Below are 24285 nucleotides of genomic sequence, written 5' to 3' on the forward strand. Positions count from 1 at the left end.
TGGGGTGCTGGGGAAGAAAACACGTGTTTATCCTGGAGGAGAGGCGGCTGAGGGGAGACCTCATCACTCTCCACAACTACCTGTTGCTCTTCTCCAAGACATGATAGGCTGAAAAGAAACGGCCTCAAATTGTGCTAGGGGAGGTTTGGATTAGATATTGGAGAAGATTTCTGTACTGAAAGAGTGGTCAAGCATTGGAACAGTCTGCCCAGAGACCTGGTGTATCCTTATCTGGAGGCGTTCAAAAATGTGTGGACGTGGCACTTCAGGACATGGTTTGGTAGGCATGGTGGTGTTGGGCTGATGGTTGGACTTGGTGATCTTAGGGATCTTTCCCAACTTTAATGATTCCATGACTCTATGATGGGAAAGCTGTTTCTCCCAGGAAAGCAGGAGATGCAGTCATGTGTGTACTGCTAACACCGTCTGGGAGTGTCTAGGACAGACACTAATTCCTTTTGCTTCTTCCTGCATTTTGTTTGAGTTTTTTTGCAAGCTGTCTTCCCTAAGATACTTGAGTCGCTCTATCAGTTTCTCCTACTCATCGGCACACACAAGGCTTGAATTGTTCAGAGAAAACTAAGCACTAGCGAAATACTTTTAAAGAGAGAATAATCACCTAACTCTGCAGGCAGCCCAAGTCATCTACTGTTCTTGTTTCAGATTAGCAACTTTCTGAGAATTGTTCAGTAATGTTCTGTATCTTATGTTCTTTTTGTCCCATGCCCTACGGAAATTGCCTCGCTCCCTGCTTCAGGTGCTCTGCAAGGACCTGTGCAAGGTGCTTCAGGACCTGTGCTCTGCAAGACTGCTGGTCTCTGCTGTGGCGATGGTGCTCGTGTCCAATCCCAAAGCAGCATCACCACTGCCGTAGAAATCACATTTCTGAAAGTAAACAACTTAGTAAACAGCTTCAGAAATTATCATTAAGAAGTTTATTCTACAAAGCCAGGCAATAGAAATGGTTAAGAAAAAAATGGTTAAAAGGTGAAGGAGTGAATGCAAAAGGTGTGGAACCTTCACAGGTAAGTACACATGGCTCACTGCTTTCATTTGTTGGACAGGAATGAACTTGCAGGTTAAGTACTCTGGTATGCGTAGGTGTGTCTGTTTAAGTGGCAAGGAAGAGGCAAAGTTCCACAGCTTTGTGAGATCTGTGTATTAATTTATTTTTGCATATATTTATAAATCTTGACTGAAAGAAACGGCTGAAACAACAAGACTGATTTTTTTTTGGCTACTTCTGAAATCAGAAAAGGTAAAAAAAACCTATCATTCTTATAACAGCTCTGTAGTATTATAAGTGTTTGAGATCGGGAGATACATGATATTTGTATATTGAGGTAAAACACAGTGGTTTTGGTCTACTTCCTGAGATAATTTTGGATGTTTAGAACGCTGGATGTTTAGAATGTCTTTCTTCCTTTGGGGTTATTTCTCAACAGCTGAAGTATGGCGTTTGCATTTAAGTTGTAGGGGTTTAATTGGGGTAAGGTGAAGAATTTGTTCTCTTTGCTGGTACAGAAAGTGCTGCTGGAAGATTCAATAAGGAAATTCTGAAAAGCTAGTATCATTGTGGCTAGTGTGTGATATTAACATTATGTGCATAACAAGGTTTTTTTAGAACTTTACACATTCAATTTTCTTAATTTTCTGGCGTGACCAGCAGGTCCAGGGAGGTTATTCTCCCTCTGTACTCGGCACTGGTGAGACCGCTCCTTGAATCCTGTGTTCAGTTCTGGGCCCCTCACCATAAGAAGGATGTTGAGGCTCTGGAACGAGTCCAGAGAAGAGCAACAAAGCTGGTGAGGGGGCTGGAGAACAGGCCTTATGAGGAGCGGCTGAGAGAGCTGGGATTGTTTAGCCTGGAGAAGAGGAGGCTGAGGGGTGACCACGTTGCTCTCTATAACTACCTGAAAGGAGGTTGTAGAGAGGAGGGTGCTGGCCTCTTCTTCCAAGTGACAGGGGACAGGACAAGAGGGAATGGCCTCAAGCTCTGCCAGGGGAGGTTTAGGCTAGACGTTAGGAAAAAATTCTTTACAGAAAGGGTCATTGGGCACTGGAACAGGCTGCCCAGGGAGGTGGTTGATTCACCTTCCCTGGAGGTGTTTAAGGCACGGGTGGATGAGGTGCTGAGGGATATGGTTTAGTGTTTGATAGGAACGGTTGGACTCGATGATCAGGTGGGTCTCTTCCAACCTGGTTATTCTGTGATTCTGTGATTCTTGTTTGTTGGTAAAACTTGAAATCCTTAGGTATTTCCAGTCCTTATAAGTGTGTGTGTGTGTTTGAAATGTACTGTTAGTTTACCTTGAAAAGGAATTAACTGGAATTCTTTTTACTAGGGAATAAGTAACTTGTTTGACGTGGTTAGGAGAATATTAAAATATGCATGGTTGCTCTCAAAGTGGGTTACAGGAAAGCTCACTGAGCAGAAATCGATCCTGATGCCTGTATGTTTGGGCAGTGCTCCGATCAAGGTTCAGATCAAACGCAAAGTTCAAAGATGGATAGGACACGTGGTTTGTTCCCTGACTAACAGAAGAAAGAGAAAGCATGTGCTATTTGATATTCATTTCATATAGTGGCCAAAGTAAGTGCAGTGTTGCCTCTACCACAATCTGAGCTGTTCAATACTTGACTTGGCTCCGTGTCTTGGAAAATGCGTTTTAGTGTCTTGCTTTCCTTTCAGAAACCCTGGTTGAGCTGCTGCTACTCAACTGAGCCTGTGGTAGTTCTGTATGAAGTAAGTTTTCTGAATACTACATTGTCTGTAACAGACATGTCTACAGTGATCTTAATTCTAGCTGTACACTGTGTGTATAAATAACTTCATAGTGATATTTCACTACAAAGCTTTATGGTGTGATTTCTTGGTTGTGCCACTTATGTGTGTAACAAACAGAAAAAGCATGTTTCTTCAGTACTTTGCAATGTGACTTGCGCTGTCAGCATACCTTCATCTATTCTAGACTTCCATAGGCACACTTTTTCAGAAGTTAAACTGATGTCCTTTTAATCCAATGAAGAGTGAATTGTGAAAAGTTCTTTCTATCCGCAGTATTTTCAAGTGAAGGCAAATTTCCCACCTCAGAAAATCAAATGCTGCAGTATTCAGAAGTATATTTTAGGAAGTAGAAAAATCTGGCTTGGCAAGAGATGTTTTATACCCTTTGGAAATGGCACTTGACTGTTTTTCCTCGGTATCCCATTCATGAATGATGAAGATTAATATTTCCTATCCCTGTAAGAAGGCTGAGGGTAAACAATTTCTATTTATTAAAAGTTAACAGAAAGTATCAATCTGCAAAGGATTACATGTTAGTGAGAGAGCCCCAACTGTTATGAAATGTAAAGTACTACATGATGACCTTAAGGCCAAAAATCTGGGCCAAGACTATTGCAAACAAAACAAAAAAAAATTATACAAAGGCTCACAGTCCATAGTAAGCTGTACAAAGGAATAGAGTAAGTATTTTACCTGCATTTAAACAGATTTTTCTCCCTTCCTTTTATGTTGTCAGTTTGACATGAGTCTACTAGGAACCAAAGAAACAAAAGAAGACAGGAAGGGACAGAAAATACCATTTCTTCTCATCTATTTATTTCACATAGATGCTACACTTTGGGGTAGGTTTTAGCTCTGTTGTTTATGAAAAATAATGAAGAAGACGACAATTGTTACTGATTTTTTAATAGGAGGGAATTAATTAATTCAAACACAGCTTATTGATGGTAAAAAATTGATTTGGGGTACTGTAAGACACTCCCTAAGCAAAAGATGAGCATTTGGATGATGGCCATGGCCATTTAGCACGTTGATCACCCAAGCTATTACCTGCCAAAGCTTCTGCTCCACAGCTTGTCTGAAGGAGCGTGTTGTGTGACTGCTCGGCGGGCCGTAGTTGTCAGTTTGTACTGAAAATGGTTTGAAGTACATTGGTTCAATTTGCACTGGAATGGCTGAGGAAAAGTCATCTGGATTGCCCTACCAGCTGAGCTGGAAAGGGCATCAAAACTTCTAAGACAGTTGCGGCTGGACATTCACTACCTGCCTAACAGGTTTTCTGACCCTGGCCAAGGAAGTCCATATGGTGACGCTAAGTTAATGCAGTCAGTTTTTAGAAGGATGCATTTAAAATTCTTCTTTTATGCCAGCAAGGCCTAAATTAAATGTTAATAGGAATCAGATGCTACCTTGTGTGTGAATTATTATTTAGAAATCCACACCTTGGTTACCTCCAGAGCTGGGACAGAGCTCACTGAAACTATCTGTGGTTGTGAAGCTGTTTAAAGAAGTTCTGTCCTTTGGGTCAGTTGGACCATCATGTTCTTTTTTTCTGTGACAGTACCGCTGCTCGGCACTACGTAAGGTTGTTGGTAACCTAGGTCACTGCAACGTGGCACTATGAACATTTGCGTGAGTAGCAAGCTGAAGCTTAAAATGTTTTGAAGGTGAAGGTGGTGCTTCTGGAAATGCAGGCAAAACTCAGATGCTAAGGTGGTAGTGTGCTGATTTGGCTGTAGGTGCTTGCTCAGGATATTTACTTAAACTGATTATAAATTCAAAGACCAGAGCTTTGCATTATAATATTTATTAAACCAAATGAAGACCCTTGCTGTCCTAGAGAAACACTTAGCAGGAATGTGCTGTCTGCCAGAGGATTTTTTTTGTCAGGGATATGCAAGGGCAGGAATACACTTGTAGACTCAATTCAATTTAACTTATTAATTTGTTCTTAGGGGCTTTAGGTTTTACAGAACAGGAAACAGTAACGGGGCTGTTTTCAAAGGATTGCATCCTCCCATGTGCTTTCCCACCTGGGACTGATGAAGTAATTTACTGGAAGAAGGGGGAGAAAAATGTTCACGGCTACTACTACCAGATGGATCAGCTGAAAAGTCAAGACCCAGATTACAGACAGAGAACACACCTTTTCCATGAGAACATTCCTGGTGGAAATGCCTCCTTGAAACTTAGTAACTTGACCATAAATGATGAGGGCTCTTATAACTGCTATGTGGGAACACAGCAAACTAAAACAGAAGTGCAAGTCACACTGCGCATAAGAGGTCAGTAAGGCATCAAAAGTGATTGTATCACAGTAGTGGAAATGCGATTACACCAACAGGTTTTCTCGTGTTATTTCTCACATGAAATCAAAATCCTCCAACTCAACAGAGCATCTTTTGGGCCTGATGCTGTTATCAACAATTAACTTTCTCTGGTGAAATGTTGTAACATGAGTTGAAAAATTACAGTGCAGCACTAGTTCTCATAACCTACATCACTGTGATTTCTAAGGGGAACTAGGTATTATACTGGAGTTCTAAAACATTGTGTTATAAAACTTCTCAGAACACTGCAGACCCTGGCATTAACAGAAAGTAATGCCATGCTGTCTTCTCAAATCTATCACAGATTAAATTTTGTTCTCAGTTACGTTTATTTTCCCCAAGGTTATTTCAAAAGACAAATCACTTCAAGTTAAAAAGGATTTTGAAAGGATTGATTATTTGTTTCTTCTTACATCTAGTTTCCTCTTACTTTGCACTGGAATACCAAAAGACAGACACAGAAAGGATGCTGAAGTGCTGTGCCTTTCTCACTTATCCAGCGCCACGTATATCTTGGGTACGAGGCAATACATCCATCCAAGAAACAAATCGACAGGAAACCAAGGAAGGCGTTCTCTATTCTTTAAGAAGTGAACAGAATATTATAAACACAGCTGATCCTTACTACTGTCATATTCATCTCAGCCATGATGAGTGGGCTGCTGAATGGAAGATGGAAGGTGGGAATGAATGGAAGTCTGTTCCTTCATCATTACTGAATGTCACAGCTGGTTTCACAGCCCCATTTAATACAGTATTTCCACAGTGGAGCAATACAAATATGGAACAGTGCAAAAGGATGCTCCATCTTCTTTGAAACTCATCTGTTAAGATTACAAGGCGGGATATGTCCAAGAAGTAGGGATAAGAGGGGATAGCTCACACTTCTGTAAGTTAGCTTTACTCTGAACATTTTTGCTGTATTAGTTTCAGGTTTCAAGGCATAAACAATAATCAAACTTTACATTCCATAAAGAAAAAAATAAACTCAGACAAAGAATGTGGAAACCTTAGTGAACCTGTGGGTTATATGAGGGAGAAGAATGTTTTCTTGCTGCTTCAATGCAAATGCTCCTTATTCAATCCACTTCCCATCTTTTGTGAGAATTTTATCAGTACCGTTTGATGCTTTCATGATACTTCTCTTGAAGTGCGTTCTTAAGACCCCGGATGAGTGTTGGGGTGCATGGGAGTTGAGAGCAGCAAGCTTACATTTGAGCAAATAGCAGCTTTTTTTTGTTACTTAAGAAAAAACAGGGCTGTAAAATGTCAACTCTCCATTTTGTCCTCAAATGGAAACTGGAAATTCAGTTCAAGTAAATAACTGGTACTTTTCAACTTCTCACATTTCTTAGGAAATATTTTTTAATTGGACCAAGAGCAGTGCAGTTCACTTGTAAGATGTGCCTGGCTGCTTCCATCACCCTGGTTTCCCATTAAAGCGTACCCAGACACTCTCAGTTTCTAATACCCTGCATATGCTTTAAAACAAAAGTGAAATTTCTAATTTACATGCAGTGGCTTACAGTATGGAAGGTTTCAAGTATGGCATCACTGTAGGTAACAAGTGCACTCGAAGTGTCTGTTTCATTAATCTACCCTTCCAATCCACAAGAGGAAAAGGTATGATCATGACACTTTTGTTTGCATCCATCAAGCCTCTCACTGGAACATTGAACTGAAATAGACTGCTTTAATTTTCCTTATATAATAGCAGTATAGGGTAAAGTTAAGTTTTGGTTTGTCTGCATGGTTTTCAGCCCCACACCTCTGTTCGTTCAGCCCCCCCTCCCAGAAACCAAGCATGGCTATAACATGTCAAAATAATGTATTAGTTTCTCTCCAGCAGCCTGCCAGCCACCATAGCCTCCTCTGTTTTTCCTTCCTTTGCAGCAAATCCATACTGTCAGACTCAGCTGTGCTATGGTATTAATTTGTCTTGTATTAGTATTTTATACATTATTAGTATTTTTTAGTATTTTAGTATTTATTAGTATTTTATACATTAGCTATTATTCCACTTACCTTCTTTTTACTCCCCCTTCCTCTTTTTTTATTAAAACTATTCATTAATTGTAAGTGTTCCACACAGACACATAAAGTACTTAAGTCCACTATACCTGAAAGTTATTACTAACTAAATAAAATCTTTTTATTCTTTTAATTCAATTATGTAGCAACAGTTTTACCCTTTTGCTTTAAATGTTGCATTTTCTCTGTTCCAAACATGTGGAATTTCATGCTACTTTACACAGTAACTTAGACTAGAGTGAATCACTTTTATTAATGAGCTCCCCAGGCAGAGAAGAAATAGTCAAATGAAAACAAAATAATTTTCATAAATAAAGCAAATACCAACTAGATTTTTTTTTTTTAATATGTAAGATATGGGGTTTTTTAATCTTAAAATGCTACTGGAAGCACAATTTGATGTTTGAGTATGATATCAAAATAGTGAAATATGATTTTATATTTGTCCACAGTAGTATAAGACTTAAGAAAAAAAATCAGAAAGTGTCTAAATAACCTACAGAGTATTTTCAAAAATAAATGCAGAGGGTTCTTCAATTATCTGTTTCAGATCAACTGTCGAATGTGGAAGGAAGTAGCATTGCAATTCCTTGTGAATACAGCAATAACACTGCAAACATTGAAAGTTTCAGTGTCGTCTGGACATTTAACAGACACGGGGTGATCTCTGTCCTGGCCTCCTTAAATGGCACCTCTCACTCTTACCAGCCTCGAGTCCAGATTAATGAAAATGACTTTTCACTGATGTTGCGTGATCTTACTGCAAATGACAGTGGAGAATACCTGTGTAATATCTCAACGCCTAAATACACAAAACTTACTGTGAGAAGTTTGCAAGTTGGTAAGTTGCTGCCCTTTCCAGAGAATAGGAACCAGTGAAGGGAATGCAGAGCCAAAAGGTCAATCAGAAATCTAAAATATTGAGAAAATATTGAGAAAAATCAGCTTCTACGAAAGTGTAGAAGAGATACTTTATTATTGTTGTCTTAGGGACACCCCCCCCCCCCATTTCCTAAGATGTATTTTTTTAAATACTCAGATTTTCTTTTTTTCAATCATCAGCTTGTTGTGGCAAAAGTCTCAAAATTAGTGGCTGACCTCAGTTGCCACTGACTAACTTCAGAGCTGAGGGCATGAAGAAATCCTCAGAATCATGTCCTAAATGCTCTGCTAGTAGCAAATGTGGTCTATAAAGGTATCAGGGAGATGAAGGGAAACCCAAAGGTGTGGTATAGATTTGCCTGCAGAAGAAATCTTATAAAGGAGAGCACACAGTTATTTTCAAAGCTTTGATTCTCCATGGCAGGCCTTTCTTTAGACCTGGGGATATATATGTTTGCATGCATGCCTGCATTTTTATGAACTGTGGTAAATTTCCAACTCTGAAGTCTTAGTTACAGTTATTTCACTGTATCCAGTTTCAAGGAGACTTACTGATTAACTTCGCTATCTACTGAAAATTCTTACCAGAGGTCAAAAAAAAATTACTCCAGCTTTCTAAAACTATAGTGGAAGCAAATTACACATTTGTTAAAAAAATAGCAATGCAGCCTCCTTAAATCTCATTCCAAAGGGAGTAGGGACATTTAAAGACAATCACTTAAAAGACTGAGAACTGATATAGGACTCTTCATTTGTTGGGTATTTTTTTTTAAGAGAACTTGAAACAAGCCAGCAGGATATGAAAAACGGAGACAACATAACAGAGAAGGTCACAGAATGAGTGATAATAGCTGCATTTTTTTTTCTTCCTTTGTTCCCCAGCCCATGATGGCTTAGTTTCAGTCTGAAAACTTGATATAGTGTGTGTTTTAAATGACTGTGGCTATATCCAACCTGCAGGAGGGGAGTTAGATTAAAGAAACCAGTTAAGTCAGACAAATTTTTTTGCTTCGAGGTCAAATTCTGGCATCATCTTCCTTGTCCTGTAAACCTAATATTGTGCCTCTAAAGTAGAAAGCATGGGACAATTCACAATTAACTGATGCTCACCAAGGCGCGCCAAGTCCATCAGCTTCCCTGTACATTCACTGGAGACAGACACACACCTGTCCAGTCCAAATGTGATCTGGATGCTCTCTGCAAGTATATCTTAGAGCAGCCATAGGTGATACAAATCAATTCTTTCATAGATAAATTACTGTGCTGCTCACAGAATTTTCCTAGCTGTGGATCAGAAATACATTATGGGGGACAGAGAGATTAGAAGAGAGATCTTTGTGACAGCACAGGCTGCAAGCATGGGATAAGCAGACAGAGATGGTAGGGCCTAAGGGAAGGAGCTACATCAGTATGTTGGAAAGTGGTCATAGCACAGAAGCTGCTCAACCATCAGAAGGATTTCCAAGCGTCACAGAGAAGGAGACTTCTAAGAAAGGTTGCAGCTTAAAGCTGTTCTACCAGAGGAACTGAAAATGTGTGAAGTTCTGCACGTGGGGACAGTGCCAAGCTAAAGGCAATGACTAGAGTTAATGCTCTGTTTTGTCAGCTCTCATTTTTTAACTGTTTGCCAGACATCCATAGCGAGTTTCCAGAGGACAGCAGATTTTTCACATTCTTTGGACAAGGTGCAGCGGTGGAAGGGAAGCCTGAAGTAGAAGAATGGTCCTTAAAAGAATGAGAACTCCATGGCTGAGTGTTCTCCTGTTGTTGAAATTGGCTGAAGTAATGAGATGCTTGGTGCCATGCAGGACCAAGCTGTGCTAGACAGGCTTTTATTTCCAGTGGAATCCATTGTTACTACCCACCTGACAATCTGCTGCTTCTTGTGACCGCTGGGGTTATGTGGTTGCGTCAGGAAGTCAAGAAACATTTTAGATGAAAGTTGAAAAGTTTTGCAACAGAAATATTAAATCTGTGATCCAGACTAGATACCACAGTGAGCTGCGTTAATGGCACCGAGGACTGTACCTGGAGGCAGTGTTTACCATATCAGGCAGTATATTACTTGAGAAGACGTAGAATTTTGCATCAACACGATTAAGTAAACTGATCTGCTTTCAGCTATTCACACTTAAGTCATTAACGTATAACTTTAAAATCTTATAGTATGGGTCAAGTGACTTGAACATTGCTGTATTAGTAATGTTAAAAAGAAACTGAGACATTCTCCCTAAATCATAGCTTTTAGATTATAAATAAGAGAAAAATAATAGCTTTGGTATACTTAGCGAACAACAGTGAACATTAATTTGTGATATGAAGCACTTCTTTTAAATTTTTTTGTATTTTTAAAGAAAATTCAGATAACACCTGGAAAATTGTGCTGGGAGTGATGATTCCAGTGGCACTGCTGGTAGCCTGGTTCTTTTTCAAGGTATGTACAATCATTATGGGATTAATTTTTAAAGGTACCATTAAGATTAAATCCAAACCTTGAATATTTAACCAAAGCATAAATTTTATTTTCATGGGTTAAAGCATACAAAGATACTGAAAATGTAGGATGATAATTCTCAGCATAAATAAATTCTCCTCATTCTTGGTATTTTCTGTGTCCAGAAAGCTCTCTTTGGTACATCTATGCTACAGTATTTTGGTTGTAACAATGTTAGCACACCCTCCCTTTGACCAGATGCTCTCCTGTGCACTATACAAAGATGAAAAAGTTGGTTGCCCTTCACAAATACTTTCTGATAACTTAATTTAAAAACAATTGAACCAGTTAATTTTCTCTCACTTGTGTTTAAGACCAAAGTCCCCCAAGACAAAACATTAAGTCCCTCAAACAATGCACATACCTAATCTTCATTAGGGCCCAAATTACTATTTCGGTTCTATCCAACTTCAAGGCTCACCAAAACTTCAGCATGAAAAGTTATACTACTTGTTTTGGTTCTGAAAATGTTACAACCATGTGGTCACTGATCACATCTCTCTACACATCACTCCTGTTTCCTAGATTACAGCATCTTCAAGTGGATGCATTTTATTCTTGTGTATTTGTATTAGGCTCGCTCTGTCTTACAGTACTCTGTCTCCTTCCTCTGCATTTTTGGTGAGCATTCTTAAAAAACAAACTTTAGCTCTTAGCCCTTAGGGTACGTGTTTCTGTGTCTGACAGTACAGCCCTATCCATGGGGAGATATACCTTCAGACTCCCTGGGCCTTAAGATTTTGTCACAGCCTGAATTTGATAAACTTCAGGAGACATTTTGGAATGATTTCTAAGAGGTTCAACAAGAACACACCAGAAAAAGAACTCTTATAGAGTCTCAGTCTTGTTTCATTTTTCTCTTACTTAGAGGTGCAATTGCATGCTTCTTCTTAGTCAATTTTATTGCTAATGTGCTTTAGAGATGATAACATACTGAGCTGCAGATGTTTAATTTGAAGAATTTAAGCTAGATTCATTTATCTTGGAATCTGTTGAGACTTAACATACCATAATCAGAGCAAGTGAAACAGTTTACAGGTTAACTCAGCTATGGTCATGTTGATGGAGGACAAGATGGAAGAAAAAGGAATAATTCTGTACTGTTATGTGGATGTTTATTTTACCTAGCTAATGTTAAAATGGAAAATACTGAATTATTTCTGTAACCAGTATGCCTTGTCCTGTTCCCACTAGAAGATAAATTTTGCACAGTGCAGAAGACCTGGAATTTTATGAACACCTTGACATACTTGAAGAAAAAACCCTGTCTGCGCACACAGATGCTTCTGAGATTGCTTCTGAAAAGAATAGAGAGTTCCTTCACCTTCCCTGTTGAGTTATACTAAGAGCCATATGGAAATCTGATTATCTGAGCAACAACAACAAACAACTGAACTAATGGGGAAAGAGACACGCATGTCAATTGACACTTGTATGTGAGGAGTCAGCACAAACAATGGCAACTTGGATGTCTTAAAGCAACAACTAAAAAGTTTCCACAGAAGAAGATTAAGTTTTGAGGGATTTTTTCTTTTTTTTTCAGTAGCCCAGCTTTAAGGGCTGTCCTTCGTCACAGTCCCATATGTTTAATCTTTGCTCTTTTAACAATCTGCACATTGTGGAGCATGTGGAGCATGAATGGATTTGTCCTTGGTTTTGATTTTGTCAGAGATCTGCCAATTAGGATTCATTCCAACATAATGAAGTAGGCTGTTGGCAAAATGTAATCTTTCATTGATCCCTGGGGTTTGGCAAAACACAAAGAAACAAATAGAATACGCTCTACAGCCTCTTTGGATTTTCACTTGATGTTTATTTCTATAAGTGCTTATTTTTTTCTACATCTGCTTTCAGTTGTGCTCAATAATATCAAGCATCTTCTCATATCTGCCAGCTTGCATTGTATTTATTCCTCTTCATGAACCTGAAATGAAATTGAAATAGTATACAACTGTTAAAAGTGGAAGTATTGAGGGGGTTTTAGAGTAAGTTCACAGGTAAATGATGAAAGCTTCTCATTCCCAATGCTTCCACTCCCTGGCATTATCAGTTTGTATCTGAAATAGACTAGCACTAATCCAGTTAACCTTTGCTGACTCACTTCAGCTAGCAATATAGGCATTATGTCCTTCTGCTAGGGCATATATCCCTTTAACAGAAGGTGAATTCTATGCAACGATGTTTCAATGGATGGTGGTATTCACTCTGAATCACACCACTTACTTCCTAGAGTTTCCAGGAATATGGGTACTAATAGCTGTGGACAGGGTATTTCTAATCTATACTATTAAAGGAATCTCTCTAGTGTCATTCTTTCCCCAAAGGAGATTTGTCATGATGTTTGAAGAAGACTCACTGCCTGGACATTTCTTCTGACAGCTACTGCCATTCATGTCACAAGTCTTTCTTTGTGGAGATGATACTTCTGTGTGTACCATTGAGCTCATGTTTTGACAGTGCAATACTCTGCTATAAGCCAGACCTGCTAGTTTGCCAACACCAAATCCATCTTACACAAACAGGCATCCACTTTTCTATAACTTGTGCATATTTGAGACAGAAAGAGGGTACTAGTAAGATGCAGGGAACAAATAGCACTGTTAAGAGTATTTTAAAAAATAAATTACTCTCATGGTTTATCTATTTCACTGTCTGTGTGATACTGTGGCTTTGTGAAATTATATGAGATCATTTTTTTCCATAGGTCTTGAAGAATTTAAAGAAATAATTTAAAGAAAAATCTGTTGAAATCTTTTACTCTTAGAAGCTTCAGAACTTGTGAGCTTCGGATGGACTACTGCTTTCATCATACATGAATGTGTAAGAGACCAAGTATCCATGTAGTCATGATATATCTCTGCTCTAGATGGTGGAGCTACAGTCATTTATATCAGTTAAACGTGACATTAGTAGTCTACTACAAATGCAGAAATTTGAGTATTTCTTCCCACAGAATGCAGAATGCACAAAAGAAAGCAGAAAGGTGTTGGGATCAAGTGTGATAAAAATACAGAAATTATAGAGAAAGGTTTCTTTTATCTTTCTTGAATTGGTAGCTGTCACCCCATAAAACTTATATGATGTTACACATGGGAGTTTGTGTTACACTTGCAAATGAAATATATAAAAGCAATGACCCACCTAGTCCCTCTATCACTCCTACAAGCAACAACTCCACTCTTACTTGCCTTGGTTGACATAAAGCAAGCATAGATAAGCAAGAGTTTCTTTCAGTTCCTAACTGAGTTCTTGGACACCGTTTAGTTTCAACAATATTACTCTACCACCATTTTACTTGAGTGCAAAATGCCACAAATGTATTTCTAATTATTAATGACTTCCCAGCACCTAAGTGACTAATCACTAATATTTTATTTTCATCCAGATCTTCAAATCAATATCCATTCCTGGAAAGAGGAATGTTCATATATTCGGCCATCCTCTAGTGCAGTAATCCCCAAGCTGTATTACATACATAGAAATCTATATCAACAGAGGGAGAAAAAGATAGAGCTTTTTAATATCACTTGCAAAAAAATCCCCACATCATCAGTTCTGGAAATGTCTGGCTGCTGAGCACAGGGATTAAATTACAACATCAAGAGAACAGAGAATTCATTTTTCTGAGCATCAGATTGCTATCTGAAAGGCTTACCTCAATGTTATAATAAAGGTGGACTAGAACTAAAAAACGTAGTAAATAACAATTTATTCTATACTGTATTACCTTAAGAGGTATAATAGATCTTTCTGTATACATAACATCCACTACTGTGTATTAAACAGTCACATTTACCCCATACCTTATAACCATACCTTTTTCATGCCAATATCTCTTGACTTGCTCCTCAGCTTATTAACCTGAGATTCAGCTATTTCAGCCCTTTCTTCAGCATCATCCAGATCGTGCTGCTGTTTTCTGTACTTCGAAAGGTACAGATTGGCTTGTGCTTCCTGGTGAGGCAAAACAGTGCGGCTTATTTCCTCCTATCCAAGTGAAACAAAGCTTTCCATTTCAAGTGGGAAGAAAAGTGCTCAGCATGACTAGGTAACAGCTGCATAGGAAGCACTTGCCTCCTGGAGGACTGAGATTGTTATTTTACTGAGCTGATAGTTCCCAGTGGCACTCTCCATGTTAAGTGAACTGGGAGGATCTCCACATGCCTTCTGTGGGAGTAGTAGGAAAAAAGTCTTTCCTGTTCCTTCCCTTCCCCCCTTGCCTTGCAAACTATACTGTGATCGTAAGTAAAATTGAATACCTTTCTTATATATAATTAACACATACAATATCTAGATGATCTTAAGGTTCCTTCCAGCCCAAACCATACTATGATTCTATGATATTTTATTTTACATATATTATAAACACATTTACACATACAGGGTTTACATGAATATAAATACAAATATCAATACAGACACAAAACGTGTATTTGTACTAAAAGCTCCCATGGATTAAAGATTTTGGGTTTAGAACAACATATTTCTCAAAGGTAAAAAGGCCCAAATAGTTACTTACAGCTTCCTCTGCTTGGTGCTTGTAGCTCTTCACTTTTAATTGTAGCTTGTCAATCAGGTCCTGCATCCTGGCCAGATTCTTCTTATCTTCTTCTGCCTGTATCAAAACAATATTAGTTGGGTTGATAGTGTAAAAAGATCTAAAGCATCTCCCACAATGCAATAGGTATGGGTGTCATTTATATTATTCTAGAAATGTATAGGTCAAAATACAAACAAGTCATATTGTGATGACCCTGTGAGAAAAAATTCTGTAGGTTGATTGAAGATGTATGTAAGCCTGGAGGCTCAGGACTAAAAGAGTACCCTCTAAATTTATATATATGTAAATATAGATACATATAAACACAGAGATATATGTGCCCACATTTTCAGACGTATACACATACACATACACACAGTTCTTCGCTCAGGGCTGAGGAATACTTGTCATTATAGGGCATGTCATTACTTAGTGAAACAGACTTATGGACAGGCCTAAAAACATGTAATTTGCATATTTTAAAGTCTGGTTTGGAGGCATTTCTAGTAAAAGGAGCCAGGTTAAAGCTGTCACAGTTCATAAGCAGAAGGACCACCTAATTCTGCCTGTGCGCTGTATTCTAAGAAAACAACCTTCAGCCTCTGCATACAAAAGTCAGAATAAAACAACATGCAGGAGACTAATCTCCTAAAGCAGATGGATGGGATTATCTTCTTAAGAATGCTGCTGAAAGCAAAAGGATCAGAGCTCTGTGCTGAAGACCTTTTTCAGAAGGCAAGCAGCAACAGCAGCTGTTAGAAAACCTGCAGGAGGCTCAAGACTAGACCTTGCTGCTCAGGAATAGGTGACAGAACCCTGGGACTGGGCAGCCTTACAATGAATGATGCATTGGAGTCAACTAAATCCTTCTGGCTCTTTTTGGCAACATCAGCACAGCTGAGAGACAGCTGGGCTCTTTCTTCTCTTGCTGTGTGAATAGCCATCCAAGCCTGCTCCATATTACTGCTATGCTAAAGCCATCCAAATATCAGCAATAGAGGCTTTCTAATACTAGTTATAATGAATCAGGCAAGATGATGGCTGCCCTAGGGAGATGTTCCTCCTATCTGTAAATCTTCCTAAGATCAGAAAGCTCTGGGTAATGTCATCCTTCAAACTTCACTGAGGAAATTTAAGACACTGTTGGAGAGAACAAATTTCTTTCCAGTGACCCAGTGGTTTCTACAGTCCCCAGCGTACCTGGTAAGTCAGCTCTTTTATGCGTCTCTCAAACTTGCGGGCTCCTTTTTGGGCATCTGAATTACGACGGAGTTCATTCTCAAGTTCATTCTCCAGCTCACGAACCTGCAAAACAAGTTAAACCCCTTGACACTATGCTATACGTATATAAAGCAGCAGATAATTTGGTTCACAGTTCAAGAATTGCTAATTTTCTCAGTAACTCCATAGAGCTGAATTTCAGGAACAAATCAAAATGTTACCTTTCCATTCCACTTTTTCATAAGTGTATTTAAGCTACACTAGCAACCAAAGGTGCAGCCATATGCAAAGGCCAAAAAACCTTCAACTGAAGCAAGCATTGGAGAGGATTTTGCTGGCTTTAGATGCTGGGATTTTTTAATCAAGGGCTTGGTCATCTGCTGTGCTACAATAGCTCATTGTAGCTGGATTAAAAAGGAGAAGCATGCATCCAAGAACTGCTCACCTGCATTTTGTGAAACAGAGGAAAGTGTTCACAGTATCCCTCATTGGCCTCTAAGAACTGATCAGCCATCCCTAGGGTACCTACCTGGTCCCAGTTCTGTAAGCAGAAGGCAATGGTTCAAAGTTGGATCATAAACATACCCTGGATTCCAGTTTCTGGATCTGTTTCTTGCCACCTTTCAGGGCTATTTGTTCTGCTTCATCCAGCCTCTTCTGGAGGTCTTTAATAGTTTGCTCCATGTTCTTCTTCATTCTCTCTAAGTGAGCGCTAGTATCCTGCTCCTTTTTAAGCTCCTCAGCCATCATTGCTGCCTGAAAAACAACCACATTTTACAGCACCTCTCTTATGCTATGGAATTATGTCTCAGAAGAAATTATAGAAGATTGGTCTTGGATTACCCTCATTGCCCACTGCTTTTTTTAATAGTATCTCTGCTGCATCACGTCCTTATTTATAAAGCCTACAAGTAAGCCTGTGCCATTCACTACAGGCATTTTACATAGAACTTATTAAAAATGTAGTCTTTGTGTTTTGAGCTTTGAAAGATAACAGCTTAAAACAACTGGGAGCCATATTCCCTTGTGCAGCCATGGATGAGAGCTGCCTGAGCGGCTGTAATAGTGGAGCAGTTTCTGCAGTCTGTGCTGGGATAGGAAGCTCACTCTCAGCATCTTACATAGTGTCTGGCCATGCTGCAAGACAGGGAACAAGGGTGCCAATTAGCTCATTCCTGCTTTGATGTTTGTGCCTGCCACCAAGAGCCATTTACAGATTTTGTACCCATCACTGAGCAGTCATCAGAAGGCAGCAGTCATTGCAATCTAGGCTGGAGCTGAATCAAGAACAATCAGCATTTTCTCTCTGACAGGCAGTAATAGTGCTGTCAGTTGAGAAGTAGTAAAGAACATGCTACAGGAATAGCTTTGTCCAGGCACTCCAGACACATAACTCACAGAAAACTTTCTGGTTTAGCTTTCGTTTTATTTGCTGGTGTGATCTGATATATTGGTTGAACTCTGAAGACATCGATTTCTCCAGGCGGGAAATGAAACTATGCCTGCCCAAATTACATCTCCCCTAGAGGAAGAATACACTCTGTCTTTCCTCCTGGGATCTTAGGCCTCGTGTTTTTCAGACACCTAGTTCTAGGGTACCTCATTTGAGATTCAGTGATTTTGTCTCTCACATCAGAATCTATGTACACCAGGACACCACTTAGCACAGATTCAGTGTGACCTGGTTTAGCCTATCCAGGTCTATGATTTACCTGATTCAGAGGTAACGTGACCTGAGACTTTGAGGGTCAGTGAAAACTGCGTTCTTGGGGGAATTCCCCCCAAACAAAACAACAAAAACCTAAACATCAGGAAAATGTCCTTCCTTGCTTTTTAGTGCTAGCCTGTTTTGTTTTGTAGTTTCACTAGTTATTTCCAGATAACTGTGGAGCACTTTGGATGTATGAGCTTTGTAACAATCACAGGAATGTCGATCTGGGAAATGCGTTCTTGGCTGTCCTAAGACATTGCAGTACTGAAAAGAAGTGAACAAAGAACCAGTTTACTTACATCTGTGATTGCTTTTTTGGCTTTTTCCTCTGCATTCCGGCACTCCTGGATTGATTCCTCCACTTCATTCTGCATCTGAGAAATGTCACCCTCCAGCTTCTTCTTTTGATTGATCAGGCTTGTGTTCTTTTAGTAAGTTTTCCGCAAAGGAACAGTGAAGGAAAAGTGATGATTAGTGACATAACTCCTTTAAATACCACAGCACACCAAGGGTTACTGATTTCTGCAACTCCTGGATTAATCAGAGCAGTATTTGGGAAGACCCAAGTGTGTGGTAAGGGCTGGCCTTTACTAGCATATGTAGCTTCAGAGTGAGGAAATATTAAAAGTACTCTCAAAGCTGTAAATATTCAGATTTTGACTCAGATAAAATAATAATAAGCAATAGGCTGAAACAGAAGAATGAATATGGTGGTTGCCAGGCTGTAGCACACTTGTATTTCTTTCTGACGATTATTTGGTGAAGAAAAGCTTTGGGTTTGTAGCAAAAATGCTGGTGCTGTAACAACTGCAGTGTCCATCTTGACAAAGTCCAAAGGCCCATCTTAATGAAGAGTGGCATGGCAAAGAGCACTTTGCTGTGGGGTAGTTCCCTGGCCTGCACAATAAACCTATTGTTAGAACCCAGCCTCTGCAGTTTTAATTGCTCGGCGACACCAGCGCCCTGCACAAAACCAGCACCTGAGTCACTTCTCCAATGAAATGCCTCACCATCCCAAATATGTCTTGATTAAAGTAGAAAACTGGTTTTATAGCATGGAAGAAGGAAACAAATCAAATTTACTCATTATCTTTCATCATTTCTTTTCCTGGACACTGTCTAAAGCAGTTGACTGAGTCATTGATGCCAGATAACTTGAAGGGAGTGAGGTGGCATATCTACATAGTGGCCTATTGCCTTTCCCTCGTTTTCTCACTTGAAGGAGGGCATACCCATGGACAAACAGTGTCAGTGCTTAATAGACAAATCTCAGTTTAACCCAGTGAGGAAGAGAGAATAGAAAAAGCCAACCTGGGTGTGAAGCAGGTTCACACGTTCAGTGGCTTCCAGCAGTTCATGCTCTGCCACCTTCCTTGCCCGTTCAGTCTGGTCCAGCAAAGCCCTCAGCTCATCCAGCTCTGACTGGAGAAGGTTGTTCCTCCTGTCAGAGACTGCCAGCTGCTCCTTCAGATCTTCATTCACATGTCCCGAGTCATCCAGCTGCACCTGAAGCTCCTATAACAAAGCAGATGTTTGGATTTTTTTCACCAGTGTAACTCCATTTCAAGCCACTGTGCTTACATAAGAGGACCCCAGGCTGCAGAGGTTGCATGAAGCCCACCTCAAGAATTTCAGTTGTTCTTTATTGGAAAAAGGCTTGCTCCACACTAAGTTGAATAGCTTTTGTGGTATGAGGTGTGATGGGGAAAAACATGTGTGCTCAAATCTGCCAGAGATGGCAGTTGTGCCCGAGGGAGAACAAGCTGCTTAGGTGTGGGAGATGTGGTGACTTAAGAGGTATCTTAGCAAAGCACTTTTTTTTTTTTAAGCTATTACAAATGTTGAAAAAACCAACAAACTTGAATATACATACCCTCTCTGTACTCCAGCCAATGACTTGCTCTCCACTTTTAAAGGACTTGGGAGCTCATAAGAAGATCATAGATTTTCAGTTCCTCATGCTGTAGCTTTCTGCCCCTGCAGGAGGCTGTAGCCAGCAAGGGTTTTGTGACTGGATCTCATCCAGCTTGTATGCAAGTCTTGGAAGAAATCCGTATTTCTTAATTCTCTTATGCCAGAAATGATCACTAAGGGCTTTCCCTGCACATCCTTGGGAATAGCTTATCTCTTCATTAGCATCACCATTGCTGTTTAAGCCTGTGCTAACAAAATTTAGCCTGCACCTACTATCAGTGCTTGAGACTGGCAGCTTTTGGAGTACCTTTATTTGTATCTGCAAGCCACGTGCTGACTTTGTTGCTTCTGCAGCATGCCTGTTAGCATGGCTGAGCTGAATTTCCATTTCATTGAGGTCTCCTTCCATCTTCTTCTTGAGCCGGATGGCCTCATTTCTGCTCCGGGCTTCAGAATCAAGGGTGGCCTGCAGCGAGTCTATGGCACGTTGCTGATTTCTCCTGATTATGGAATAACATAAAGGACATGAAGGGAGGAATTTTTCCTCTCTGCACAGGAACATAGAACTACATGCAACAGTACTTCAGTTTCTGCAAGCGTGTCATTTCCAGAAGTAGTGTATTTCTGAATGACATACATAGCACAGGTTTGTAGTGCCCCATCGCCCGTAGCACCCTTCTCCAATGTTTCCTTTGGTAACACTGAGCATGGAGTTCTCTCATATCTCCTGAAAGCTCAAGCGAGTAGAGGTTTGTACCTAACAAGAAGCACTTCAAGCATAGCAGTCATTCACAAAGATATTTAATGAATCGTTTACTGGGATGTTTTATATCTCAGCCTTTTTATGAGGGCATTAGTGAAGTTAGGCAGCTACATTCTAAGCTAATCACTCTAGGTGCTCTTCATACTAAATGGCATATGTAAGCTACAATTTATTGTGTTATAAAGTAGATGTTGAAACACATTTCTCATGCTTAATTATAAGGGGATTAATTCAGGAATAGAATTTTATGTTATGGGCATCCAAAGTTAGAAGAGGTTAAGCCCACCTTAATTCACAGCTTTGTCCCCTGTGAAAAGCAGCTTAGTGCCAATGTAAAAATTGCAACACAGATACAGACAGAAGCTTAATTTTCTTGACTCTATCACAGTCAAGTCCTACAATGAAAGTTTTGCTCTTTTACAACCAGAAGGTAACTCAAAGCACAGGATATGACTCACACAGGGGAATATTTATGTTGCTACTGGCCTAGTTTTGCTGACAGTGTGGGAGTTCTGGGAAATCTGTGTGTCACAAGGAAAACCTTGATGGCTTTATTGTTTAACCAAGATACTGAACTGTGCCCTAGACACACAGTGAACAGCACAACACGTCTGCTGAACAACTCAGCAGGAAAACACTCATAACAAAGCCGAGACAGAAAGCATTGATTAGAATAGCTTGTCCTGAGACCCCTGTAACCCAGACACCTGCACGACATCAGAGATAGTGTCTGAAAGGTCAAAAACATTCTTGTTGTTGGAACAATTAATATACTAATCTTGTATCTATGCTGGTGGCCAAGGTGAGCCCTGGACTTCCCCTCCCCTCCCCTTTAGCCAAACAACGAACAAACATGTGGTTCCTGGATCATTAGTGCTACAACACTGACTAATTCAACGCCAGGGTTTTCTGAAGAACTGCATATGCGAACACTGATGGAAAACCGGCCCAGAATAGCATCATTTTAAGACCGTAACTCTTCAGACTAGTGTTTGTGCTGGGTAGGAGGGGAGATACAAAAGACATCATCCTCCTGTCATCTAATTGATTTTCATTTTATTCCTTTCACATGCAAACTTCACTCCTTTTATATTCATACTTTCTGTACCTCTGCAATATTCACTGCTTACCTAAATGGCGTACACATAACGGGCCGGCTCCTCAAATCCTCTTACAATCAATGTAGCTAGAACTGCACAAATTAAGTCAATGCAAAGCTAAAGATTGCTTTCAGATATCGTTTTGAGCACCACTAAGGTAGGACTGTTGATTTTCCCCATGGTTCCGCTTGAGAGACAGCCATCCTATAGGGTAAGCAGAATGCAGCTCTCTATATCTACTTGTCTCCATACAGTAAACTTACAGACTTCGCAGCCCTTGGTTGGCTGTGACTTGGTTGTGCCAGGCAATTGTGTTATGGCTGCTATGTGTTAAGTACATGTACACTGGCAGAGACTGAACCGACAGGAATATTTGAACTAAGAAACAGCAATGTGGTAGGGGTACCCCTTGCAAATAATTAGTGCTGTTCTGGTTTCTGGTACAGATAGGATGTGCTTGTACTGGCGTAACAACCTGTGGTGCATTTGACTGGCTCGAGTCTGGAGAATATTTCTGGTATTTTGAGACTTTCCCCTTAAAAAACATGCTGCTTCCTGCACAGTACCTTATATTTTCCATTTCTTCATCCTTTTCTGTCAGTTTCCTTTCAAAGTCTGCTTTAAGCTGAGAAAGTTCAAGCTGGAAACGAAGGGTCTTACTTTCTTCATGTTCCAAAGCTCCCTGAAACAGAAAGCACCAAGGTCAGAAGTTGCTATTTTATTTTATTTTATTTTATTTTATTTTATTTTATTTTATTTTATTTTATTTTATTTTATTTTATTTTATTTTATTTTATTTTATTTTATTTCTTTCAAATCATAAACTGCTGCACAAAGATGATTCCTTCACACTTTTCTTTGCATTCCTAATAGCATTGTTTCCTCCCTGCCTCTCTCTCTAGGCAAGGACATGAGCGGCTTACGTGGCAAAACAATGCATTTGTTTACCTTCTAATGCAAGCTGGCAGCTGGAAAACTGAGCAGCAAGAAAACTGAGTAGCAAGCTCCTCAGAGGACAGATTATTAAGCGGTCTGTGGCTCACAAAAAAATGCCTTAGGTCCTGTCTACGCGGTTCTGATATCAACAGACGTTCCTCACTCTGCACCCTTGTACAGACACCCTCTGGAAATTCACAGGCTCGTAAGGGATAGGCAAAAGCTAAAGCAAGATTGTTGTTGAGAGAGTGAAGAGCTCTACATATCCCCCAGCTAACAAAGATCTCTCTAAATCATGAAGTGTTGAAGGCCTCCCAGTTATACAATCTTATTGGGCAATATGACTTCAAGGAAAGGAATAACAGACATCAGCTCTATAGGACAAAAAGCAAAACCACTCCGTCTGCTCTTTCCAATTAACATGAAGACACCTCTACGAAACAAGGGAGATTTGTTACTATGTCTTTTTCTTACGTCTCTCTCAAATGGAGGTCAAGAGCTAAGCTGACAACAGCCCATAGTGAAATAACAGGGCCTCTGACTCCCAGGTCTTGCATAAAAGGCTCAGTGGCATTCTATCTCCTTGCTCGCAAGGGGGAGGGAAAGCACAGAACTGAGCACCATGCATTTTGGCAGTGCTCTCTGAAGGGTAGGATTGCACGGGCTTAGCTATGCTTCCCATGGAATGATGGAAGCAGAATGGAGATGCTGAAGACAAAATCCTTGCTAATCTCTGGCCACCGTGCAGCAAACAGAGGTCAGTCAAACGCACGCTTCATGCTAAGGAGCCACAACATATTAGTGGGAATGGCACATGGTTGCACTGTGTTGTCAGCAGTGACTGCCAGAGACCCAAATTCATAAGGAAGGGAGAAAATCTACATTAAACCATTTCTTTCATGATTAGAATAAAATACATCACCACTTTACTTTGTTTTAATTCCTAACATCACTGAGCCATTCCACATGGTTGAGGAAAGTAAAGTGTGTGGCTTAGATCCCTCAAGAACCGATGTATTCTTTCTTACTTATTGACAGAGCATATAATCACTCTCCACATGTCAGAGCTGTGGAAAAAAGGCATGTTCTTTCCTCTGCTCTGATCAGGACACCTGTTTGTTTGGCTGTGCAATCCCTGCAAAGTGTAAAGCATCCTGTAACAGACAAAAGGTGCACAGTATTTAAGGTATTAATGGATCCATGTTGCTGGGTGATGTTCAATTTAGCAGATATTATTTAGAGTAAAATTCAAAAGAAATGCAGCCTTCACTAAAAATCCCTTGCTATGTGTTGTGTTGCTTCCAGCCAGCAACACCCACATCTCTTCTTAGCTCTGCAATGAAGCAAACTTTAAAAAAACCTGACAACTGGGCCCTTTAAGTGAACAACCAGGATTTCCTTTTGGCTTGTTCAGTATTGTTGGCTTGTTTCTGGAAACTGGGATGAGGCACCCTTCTTGGGTACACACATACTTGCCACTGTAGAAATTAATGCAGTGATGCTGAATTTCTTTACCCAACTGTGGGAGTCAAAGATTTTCTAAATTGTCTGTTTTCATCTGGTTTCTGAGACTGC

The 24285-nt window shown here is 39.9% G+C and overlaps 2 protein-coding genes across 6 annotated transcripts in view; one reads left to right on the top strand and one right to left on the bottom strand.

The window, feature by feature from the left end:
* The first annotated feature begins 855 nt into the window (after positions 1-855).
* HHLA2 (HHLA2 member of B7 family) lies at positions 856-12341 on the top strand. 5 transcript variants are annotated; one of them, XM_069868736.1, is made up of 7 exons: positions 856-1025; positions 2468-2746; positions 3525-3630; positions 4744-5073; positions 5538-5798; positions 7700-7990; positions 10386-11155. In XM_069868736.1, exons 2-7 carry the CDS (start codon positions 2663-2665, stop codon positions 10526-10528), a joined length of 1215 nt encoding a protein of 404 aa, XP_069724837.1. In that variant the 5' UTR covers positions 856-1025; positions 2468-2662; the 3' UTR covers positions 10529-11155. The 5 variants fall into 5 exon arrangements, with proteins under 5 accessions (XP_069724837.1, XP_069724862.1, XP_069724845.1 ...); XM_069868761.1 differs by lacking the exon at positions 856-1025 and adding an exon at positions 1200-1258 and having other exon boundaries at positions 2693-2746; XM_069868744.1 differs by lacking the exon at positions 856-1025 and adding an exon at positions 11720-12341 and having other exon boundaries at positions 2274-2746; positions 10386-10465.
* Positions 12342-12403: 62 nt separating this feature from the next.
* MYH15 (myosin heavy chain 15) overlaps positions 12404-24285 on the bottom strand; it is a 47057-nt gene continuing 35175 nt past the window's right edge. Inside the window, exons 35-43 of the mRNA XM_069868572.1 lie at positions 22341-22456; positions 20219-20411; positions 19309-19512; positions 18297-18422; positions 16872-17042; positions 16266-16370; positions 15045-15140; positions 14342-14479; positions 12404-12449 (exon numbers count right to left, since the gene is read on the bottom strand). Of these exons, the coding sequence (XP_069724673.1) occupies positions 12432-12449; positions 14342-14479; positions 15045-15140; positions 16266-16370; positions 16872-17042; positions 18297-18422; positions 19309-19512; positions 20219-20411; positions 22341-22456 (1167 nt within the window). The 3' untranslated portion in view covers positions 12404-12431. The remainder of the gene's footprint in view (positions 12450-14341; positions 14480-15044; positions 15141-16265; positions 16371-16871; positions 17043-18296; positions 18423-19308; positions 19513-20218; positions 20412-22340; positions 22457-24285) is intronic.

The sequence above is a fragment of the Phaenicophaeus curvirostris genome, chromosome 1 (genome assembly GCF_032191515.1).
Source record: "Phaenicophaeus curvirostris isolate KB17595 chromosome 1, BPBGC_Pcur_1.0, whole genome shotgun sequence".
Lineage (NCBI taxonomy): Eukaryota > Metazoa > Chordata > Aves > Cuculiformes > Cuculidae > Phaenicophaeus > Phaenicophaeus curvirostris.